Source organism: Oryza glaberrima, chromosome 11 (genome assembly GCF_000147395.1).
Source record: "Oryza glaberrima chromosome 11, OglaRS2, whole genome shotgun sequence".
Lineage (NCBI taxonomy): Eukaryota > Viridiplantae > Streptophyta > Magnoliopsida > Poales > Poaceae > Oryza > Oryza glaberrima.
In genome coordinates this window covers 17,687,093-17,697,078 of record NC_068336.1, presented here as the reverse complement: position 1 = coordinate 17,697,078, position 9,986 = coordinate 17,687,093, and the positions used below count along the sequence as shown (strand labels likewise).

The 9,986-nt window shown below is 43.7% G+C and overlaps 1 protein-coding gene across 1 annotated transcript; it reads left to right on the top strand.

Annotated features, from left to right (window-relative positions):
• Positions 1-1,993: 1,993 nt before the first annotated feature.
• On the top strand, positions 1,994-8,506 carry LOC127754379 (RNA polymerase II C-terminal domain phosphatase-like 3). The gene is made up of 11 exons (XM_052279881.1): positions 1,994-2,939; positions 3,039-3,177; positions 3,246-3,301; positions 3,397-3,457; positions 3,553-4,941; positions 5,469-6,080; positions 6,151-6,297; positions 6,386-6,654; positions 6,745-6,856; positions 6,944-7,248; positions 7,330-8,506. Exons 1-11 carry the CDS (start codon positions 2,263-2,265, stop codon positions 7,388-7,390), a joined length of 3,828 nt encoding a protein of 1,275 aa, XP_052135841.1. The 5' UTR covers positions 1,994-2,262; the 3' UTR covers positions 7,391-8,506.
• Positions 8,507-9,986: the final 1,480 nt, after the last annotated feature.

Below are 9,986 nucleotides of genomic sequence, written 5' to 3'. Positions count from 1 at the left end.
CCCGTCTAGAACCTAAAGACGGTCTTGGATAGAAAAATCAATTTTGTAGGAGTGATTGCATTGCATCTACGCTTCATAGCTAGCAAAATTTCTTATTATATATTTAGCTGAAAAAAAATAAAGGAAGAATAATTGCAATCACACATGTAAGGGGTTCATGATATCATTGCTCTTTTGGGGCCGTTTATGTATGGCCAGTCTAATTCAATATTAATAGTACTAACTTATCTCTAACCAACTAATTAACAACATGTAGACTCTACAAATGCCATTGGAAATATCTCTCTCGGAAATTTCGTTACATATAAACCCTAAACCGTAGCAAATTGAAGTATATTTCATGATCCAAATCCGTTATGACCCTATTTGGAACAATCAAAGTTTACACAAATTAATCGTTCTGCACGATCAGCCTGAGGAAACGAACGAGTGCCCTGAATCTCTCTAGCTTTGGTGGATTGTTCTCTCAGTTCTCGGCCTTCCTTAGTGCTTCCGCACTGACAATTCCTCTTTCAACGAATGGATGTGCGCTAGTCGAAAGAAAGTGCACATGGAACGCCGCCGCGGCTTCAACACAATCACAACCCTTAGAACTTGGTCCATTTGGAAGGAGAGGAATAGTCGAGTGTTCTATTAGTCCACTCATTTTGTTGTCGGAAGCGGTGGAGCAATGGATCGGGAAGCTGACCTCCAGTATCTTGTCTCACTATCATTGCCAGCACTATTAGTATATTGCTTATGTCGCTAGGTCGTTTCAAATGATTTCGTGAGAATAGAATTAATATATAAGTCTTTTATTTTCTTTTCTGTTTCATCTTTTGTTCCCCCTCTTTTGGTTTCTGGCTTTTCTTTTGCTTGGCCCTACATGTATGAGTTTTATTCATTTTAATACAAAAGCACACAATCCTTTTGTATATCCCCGAAAAATATCATTCCCCTACTAGAATTCATCCTAATTAGCCACACTTCCTCCAATCACTTTTATACGATGTTTAAGGCATAATGGTGCACCCCCAACCCTCCTCCCTCCCCCTCCCCCCCAAAAAAAAAGAAGAGAGAAAAAGGTGTGGTTCAAAAGAGCTAAACAAGAATTTCTAGGCTACAGTTGTACAACCCAGCCGTTCGGCGAGCGTGTCACAATGTCAAGCCGTTGAACCTACACTGCCCTTGCAGCCATCGTAGCTATTGTAGGTTGTTGCCATAGTGCAGTTGCATCTAGCTCTTCCGAATAAGCCCAAAATTAATAAGCGATTTAGTATGACTTTGTTATCTGAAATATCAAATAATATTGATTGAAGTGCGCACTTAACTAAGTCATTTCGAATAACTTTTATCATTGGTTTACCCTAAGCTAGGCAGAACTCATCTTTTAAGAACAAAGATCCAAATTCATTACCACAATGCTTATAATACATTTAAGCTGTGTTCTTCCCCCAGTTTTCCCAATTCACCTCTCTCGTTTCCATACGTACGCTTTTCAAACTGCTAAACGATGTGTATTTTGCAAAAAAAAAAATTCTATATAAAAGTTGTTTTAAAAAAATATATTAATCTATTTTTTTTTAAAAAGTTAATACTTAATTAATCATACAATAATGTGTATTTCGTTTTGCGTGACGGGGAGGCGAATTCAATTCCCAAACTGCATGAAGAGAGAAAAAAAATCGTAAAACAATAACCACAAAACACAGTAAATTTCCATGAAAACCAGCATGAATACAGCATCCAACACATGGATAACACAAGAAACCAACCACACACAACCATTGCATCATCACAGAAGGAATGAACTCACATGAGCTAAAGGCCAGCCACCGTGCACCGCATTGATACGCCCCCCCACCTCGTGCTCCCCCCCCCGCCTACAACAAACCCCCCATCGCGACGACGTGTCCGCATCATCCGCCGTCCAAATCAAACACCAACGGTCAGATCGGGCCCGGCCGGTCCCTATAAATACCCTGCCCACGCACTCCCCCCCATCTCTCCCCTCTCTTTTTTTTTCCCCCAAATCTCGCATCGCCTTGTCTCCTCCTCCCCCCGTGCGCCTCCGATCCGGCGCCAATCCGCCGCGGAATCCGGCGAATCCGGCGGGGGCACGGGCGCGGCGCGGCGATTTGGTCGGGGAGGCGGCGCGGGGCGCTGCGGATCGAGCTCCGGGTCGACGGATTTGGCCGCGTGGAACGGGAGCTCGACTCGATTTTTGCGGAGGCGCGCGGTCGCCGGAGGCGGGAGAGGGAGAGGGAGAGAGAGGGACGGCATATGCGTGTGACGGTGACGCCCAAGGACGAGGAGAGGCTGGTGGTGCTCATGGCGCGGGAGCGGCCGCGGTCGGCGGTCGTGGCACCCGGGGGAGACCTCGTTACGGCGGGTGGCGGCGGCGGTGGGGGAGGGGGAGGGGAGGGGTCCGACGGGGACTCGTCGGGGTCGCTGGAGGAGATCAGCGCCGACGACTTCAAGAAGGAGTCGTCGGCCGCCGGCGGCGCGGCGGCGGCGGCGGCGGCGGCCGCGGCGCAGCAGAGATCTAGGGTTTGGATGGGGTACAACATCCCGCGGAGCTACGCGCCGGCGTTCCACAGCTTCGCGTGGGCGCAGGCCGTGCAGAACAAGCCGCTCGTGCCCCGCGCCGTCGACGCCGCCGACGAGGACGAGGTGGAGCACGTCGTGGACACCTCGGACGAGGAGAAGGAGGAGGGCGAGATCGAGGAGGGGGAGGCCGTGCAGACCACCACCACCTCCTCCTCGTCCCCGCCGTGCGCGCAGCCGCCCGAAACCATCGACCTGGACTCCGACGCGCCGGAGAAGTCCGAGTCGATGGTGGCCATGGATGGCGGTGGCGCCGCGCCGGCCGGTGCTGAGGAGGAGGAAGTGGACTTTGACCAGCGTGTGGGGAGTATACTCGAGGAGCTTGAGATGGTCTCCATTGAGGAAGCTGAGAAGTATGGACTGATGATACTTCTATATGGCAAAGTTCATGTGCTCGATGTGTTTTGGTGTATGATTCAGTTGCTGAGGGACCCGATTCTGATGTTCTGTAGGTCATTTGAGGGTGCATGTACGCGTCTGCGAACATGCTTCGAGAACCTGAAGCCGTTATTCCCAGAGAGCGGGAGCCCGATGCCCATGCTTGATGCCCTTGTGCAGCAGGCGTTTGTTGGAATCGACACCATTACCACCGTAAGACCGACTGTTCACTTGGCTCTGTGTTGTGGACTGTAAAGCTCACAGTTGTCGCATTGTTGTAGGTGGCAAATTCGTATGACATGCCGAAGAGGGAGCAGACCAAGAACATGCTTCTTAAGTAATATAAGTTCATCCTTTTCTAATCACATAAAGAACTAACGTGCTATGTGTTCTTTGCAGCATAAACTAAAATGTTCTCGTCTGAATGTGTAGGTTGTTATTCCACATAAAAAACAGATATTCAGACATGCTAACACCTGACCAACGAGATGAGGTTTGTAAACCTTGTACTTTGTGGTTTTAGAGGCTGCCATTATTAATTTTGGCTGTGGTAGCATGCTCATTTATTTTTCTTTTGCTTTGTGTCAGCTGGATAGCCGTGTGAGGCAGTTAGTGTTTGAGGATGGAAAAGACAATGCAAATGGTCCAAATGCCACTTCAACTAATGCTGCAGCTCCATGTGGTCAGGTTTTATCAGAGAGACTACCATTTGAATCAGGAGCAGGAAATTCATTTAGCAAGGTTGAAATACCAGCAAAGAATAGAATGGTTAGCCCCTTGTTGGATCTTCATGCAGATTATGACGAAAACAGCTTACCCTCACCAACTCGAGATAGTGCACCACCTTTTGATGTGCCAAAGCCCATTGGATATGGAGCACTTCCAATGGCACTTGACAGACCATCGGTTCTAGAAAGAGTTGAGCCTGCGAAGAATTCTTCGTATCAATCCTTTAACGATGCACTGAAGGCTGTTTGCTATTACCAACAGAAGCATGGGCAGAAGTCTAACTTTGCAAGCGATGATCTACCAAGTCCAACTCCTTCTGGTGATGGAGATAAATCTGGAGACAAAGGGGGTGATGTATTTGGTGAAGTTTCGAGCTTTTCTGCTTCAAACAAGATTGCGTTGCCAATTGTGAATCAGATGCCCTCTCGACCTAGCACAGTTAGCAGCAACAGTGACAGTTTTGCAGGTGGTCCACCAGGTTATGCTAAACAGATTGAAAACTCTGTTTCAGGATCCAACCACCTGCTAAAAGCTACAGCTAAAAGTAGAGATCCAAGGCTTAAGTTTTTAAATCGTGATACTGGTGGTGTTGCAGATGCAAACCGACGTGTGAATTTTGCAGAACCAAATCCTTCTAAAGATAGGACCATGGGTGGTGGAGTATCAATCAATAGCCGTAAGAATAAGGCAGTTGATGAACCTATGGTGGATGAAAACGCGTTAAAAAGATCTAGGGGTGGCATTGGCAACCTGAGAGATATGCAACCTACAGGTCGAGGTGGGTGGGCTAAAGATGGAGGTAATATTAGCTCATATTCTAGTGATGGGTTTCAGCCAAATCAAAATACAAGACTTGGAAATAACACAACTGGAAATCATAATATCAGGACAGATAGTACACTTGCTAGTAACTTAAATAATACGACAAATAATAGTGGAACTAGTCCTGGAATTGTACAAGCACCCCAAACTAATTCAGCTCCGCAAACCAGTTCTGCTCCTGCTGTTTCATTGCCTGCTATGTTAAAAGACATTGCTGTCAATCCAACAATGCTCATGCAATGGATTCAAATGGAACAGCAGAAGATGTCAGCATCAGAACCTCAGCAGAAGGTAACTGCTTCTGTTGGCATGACTAGTAATGTAACTCCTGGCATGGTTTTACCACTTGGCAATGCTCCAAAGACCACAGAAGTTGCAGCAGTCCCTTCTGTTAGACCACAAGTTCCAATGCAGTCAGCTCCCATGGTAACTCTCTTACTAGTGCACCTGTGTTTTCTGTTTGTACTTACAATTTATCTGTTTGCTTCCTAATGGGTTCAAATACAATTTTATATACCATATGATGTTAATGGCATGTGCTTTGCAAGTTTGCAAAAGATCTCAAATAAACATGCCATAAGTTAGAAAAAACTGCATCCACAAAGTTTATATTAAACACTTGCATGCATAGTTTTTGTCTCGTCAATGAGTCATGGATAACTTTTGAGATGCCCACGCAAAAATCCATCAACAGAATCCACCAACTCAATTTGTTGTGTGGAGACAGTGATCATATTGCATTATTGCCAACTCTTTTTATAGAAGTATATATATTATATGCATATCAAGGGACATAAATGAGGTAAAACTAAGTTTTTATTATGAGTAGGTCGTATTAGCTTGTGCGTCATACCACAGTGAACCACCGTGTTACTAATGCCAATTCCAAATCCTTTTGTTATAATATTTAGGATCTCGTACTAATATAATGTTTAAAAATGCTTTTTGTGTAGCACTCACAAAATGATACTGGAGTTATACGTATGAAACCACGTGATCCTCGTCGCATACTCCATAGTAACATAGTGCAGAAGAACGATACAGTTCCTCCAGTTGGTGTTGAGCAAGCCAAAAGCAATGGAACTGCTCCGCCAGACTCTCAGAGCAGCAAGGACCATTTGCTCAACCAAGACCAAAAGGCAGAGCAACTTCAGGCTATTGCATTGCCTTCTCTACCTGTTACATCATCAGCACGGCCAGTCACCATGAATGCAAATCCTGTCTCAAATTCACAGTTAGCTGCTACAGCACTTATGCCTCCTCATGGCAATACAAAGCAAACTTCAAGTAGTGTAAATAAGGCAGATCCAAGATTAGCTGCTGGACAGAATGAATCTAATGATGATGCTGCAACAAGTACTGGTCCTGTAACAGCACCTGATGCTGTGCCGCCTGCTAGCCCATATGGAGATGTTGATCATCTCCTTGATGGTTATGATGATCAGCAGAAGGCTCTCATTCAGAAGGAAAGGGCAAGGCGGATCAAGGAACAACACAAGATGTTTGCAGCACGGAAACTTTGCTTGGTGCTTGATTTGGATCACACGCTCCTCAATTCTGCAAAGGTATTTGGTTTTGTATCCTATAACTTTACTTTTTGAAACTTTGTTAACACACTACATGCTTCCTGTTCAGTTTATAGAAGTGGACCATATTCACGGGGAAATTTTACGAAAGAAAGAGGAACAAGATCGAGAGAGGGCTGAGCGCCATCTCTTCTGTTTTAATCATATGGGAATGTGGACCAAACTGAGACCTGGAATATGGAACTTTCTTGAGAAGGTTTGCTATCTTGGATATCTCTCAAATGACCATAAGCATCTTTCCACTGTAGAGTTGAATATTGTCCTGTTTGGTACTTATGCTGTAGGCAAGTAAACTTTATGAGTTGCATCTGTACACAATGGGCAACAAGGTTTATGCTACTGAGATGGCTAAGGTTCTTGATCCTACTGGAACCCTGTTTGCTGGGCGTGTTATCTCAAGAGGCGATGATGGCGATCCTTTTGACAGTGATGAGCGAGTGCCAAAAAGTAAAGATCTTGATGGGGTGTTGGGGATGGAATCTGCAGTGGTGATCATTGATGACTCTGTGAGAGTCTGGCCCCACAACAAACACAATTTAATTGTTGTAGAGAGGTATGAATCTGTCTAATGTTTCTTGCTACATGAGGTAACAGCAGTACAACAGGTTCATCTTACTAGGCCCCCTTCCATTTTTTTCTCTAGATACACCTATTTCCCCTGCAGCAGGCGTCAGTTTGGGCTTCCTGGGCCATCACTTCTTGAAATTGATCGAGATGAAAGACCAGAGGATGGTACTCTTGCTTCTTCACTCGCGGTATGATGGTTTCTGCTACATCTGAACTTTTAAGTATTGTAATACAACTTGATTATGATATACATACTTGTTGAATTCTTGAAATAGGTTATTGAGCGCATTCACAAGAACTTCTTTTCTCATCCTAATCTCAATGATGCTGATGTGCGGAGCATACTAGCATCTGAGCAGCAGAGGATACTTGGTGGTTGCCGTATTGTCTTTAGCCGGATTTTCCCGGTTGGAGAGGCCAATCCCCATATGCATCCTTTGTGGCAGACTGCTGAGCAGTTCGGTGCAGTTTGCACGAACCAAATTGATGATCGGGTCACCCATGTTGTGGCCAACTCCCTCGGGACTGACAAGGTGAATTGGGCGCTATCAACAGGCAGATTCGTCGTTCATCCAGGATGGTGAGGAATATTGATAATCCGTTTGATTGAATCCTGTTTTATCGCATGACTCAAACTCCTTATCATGTTTGCTATCAACAGGGTAGAAGCTTCAGCTCTATTATACCGGCGTGCCAGTGAGCTCGACTTTGCGGTTAAATAACACGACAATGAATCCCTGTTTGCCATCCAAAGTCGTGAGTAACTTCCTGGGACCATCCGAAGTCGTGAGTAAACTTCCCGGGGACAGGATCCGGTCAAGGAAAACCTAACATGACAACAAAAATCAAACAACATAAGTGAAAGAAAAAACCGGACCGTACTAAGAAAACCCCTAAAAGAATCTCAGGCGAAAAACAGGTAAAGGAACGCTTCATCATACAACAAAGCCTGAAAGAAGAGAGGGCAATCCACATTGTTTCTGAGGTGCTGAGCGTTTGCCTGACAAAAGGGTTCCAGTGTGAACCATGAAAGAAAATTATGCCAAGCATAAAAAATGGCAAATGCTCACCAATCTCCCCTTGTGTAACATGTAGTAGTAAATCTGGTACATTTTTGGTTGCAGTCCTAGGTCCCTGCCTCTTTGCTGCAGTCCTGCCAGGCTCCTACTACTAGCCACAGACTACTCCGTGGTGGCTTGCTGGTAGCAGTCACCCATCGAGACCAGGTGAGAGTGGCATGTCGACTGGCAAGAGCAGCAGGCAAGGAGCAGGAGCAATACTGCTTTGGACTGTGTCTCTGTGTATTCATGTGGCTGTAATACTGCAGCTGCCGATTCCTTCCTCTTGTGCCCTCCCTCTGATGAAAGCCACATGGAAAAGGACACCTGAGGATGCTCCTGCCTCTCTTCATCAAAAGAGATGAGGAGGGTTCAGGGAGAGGGCATATGTACTATGCAGGATTCATGTTGCGACAGGGGAGAATTTCCCTTGTTGGTTGAGGCTATACCTCTTTTCTTGTGCCAACTTGAGGAGTCAATGGGTGGCAGAAGAAGAACGTGGAAGATGTGGTTGGTTTGGTGAACAACTGTAAGAGGAGGGCTCACAGGGAGCTCATGCTGAAAATTACTACTACTAACTCGGATGGGTGAAAACTGAAAAGATTGGGATGGTGAGGGATGCTTTTCATGTTTTTTGTTTTTCTTTTTGCAGGGATGGTAATTCTTTTTGGGTAAATATTTACTATACTTGGTAAAAAAAAAACACGACAACAAAACCGAACACTTTTTTTTAAACATCTTCTGGGTTAGCCTAAACATGACTACGCTGTTTCTACTCAACTTTATCTGGAAATGAAGGGCCTCATTGTTTGCTCTATTACTTATAATTCGTTGCCAAAATTTGAATTATTAAATTTGATTTTGTTTTTTTGAATGAATTTTTTACATTGGTTTCTAAGTTGGTAGGGACACACGTATAAAAAAATTTACCTACAAATTATTTTTTATTGCTAATAAGTCATTACGACATATAATCAACCATCAGCAACCGATGGGGGGCGAAAGAAACTTTTTCGCATGAACGAACTGCGCCGTGCAAGCGTGGCAACATGCGTGAAGGTGGGAACTAAGATGGAACAAGACAATCAACAGTGTGTTTTGGAGATAAGCTTTGGCACTAACTAATGGTGGTTAGTTGCTTATGACGAGGACTTGAACCTTTTACTTATGGCTGACGTTTTTTTTTTTTTTGTAAAGCTTGCTTAGGCAAGCTATTGCTGACCATGCACGACTAAACCACGATTAGACGAGCTAATTAGTTTGGCGACGATAATGCGTACGTACGGCGTGCATGGTTTGTGAGATTACTCGTGATTCAATCTGTACTTGCATGAGAAGCCCATGGTGATCTTTGTACGTCACGAGGTTGGACAGAGATGATGGGTCACATCCGCGAGAGCCTAAATGCACGTGCTTTATTATAGATATAAAAAACATACACTCCCTTCGTCCCATATTATAAAGGATTTTAGGTGGATGTGACATATCCTAAGACTACAAATCTGAACGGAGTCTATCCAAACTCATAGGACTAGGATGTGTTCAATCCACCTAAAATCCCTTATAATATGGGACGGAGGGAGTATCATAATACTATCTTTGTTGTAAAATATAAGAAGTTTTTAGCTTAGATATAGATATTAAAAAAATATGTGAAAAATTTAATACCGAAGTAAAAAAATAGTTTATCTATACTCCTTTTAAAAAAGTAGAAAGTATTATATCAAATAAATAAAAATATTTTTTCATGAAATATGTTACCTATCTTGGAAATATTCACTTATTAATTTTATATGTGGACATCTATTTAAATTTGGTTGTTTTTAATATAAAAAATTAAGAGATAATTTGTAAAATTTATAATGGGGTATGTAGAGTAGTACTCCCTCCGTCCCAAAAAAAAGTCAAACCCTGAGTTTCCGTGTCCAACTTTGACTGTCCGTCGTATATGAATTTTTTTTTATAATTTGTATTTTCATTGTTGTTAGATGATAAAACATGATTAATATTTTATGCGTGACTTGTTTTTTTTAATTTTTTTTCATAATTTTTTCAAATAAGACGGACGGTCAAACGTTGGGCACGGAAACCAGGGTTTGTCTTTTTTTGGGACGGAGGGAGTAGATTCAATACTACCGTCAGCGCAGCATACACTACTATACATGCAACACCAGACTCGTGAGATATTTACAGACTCACACCCTCACGAATACACCCCTAACACATGCTCAAATAGATGAAAACCAGTGACACATCTATG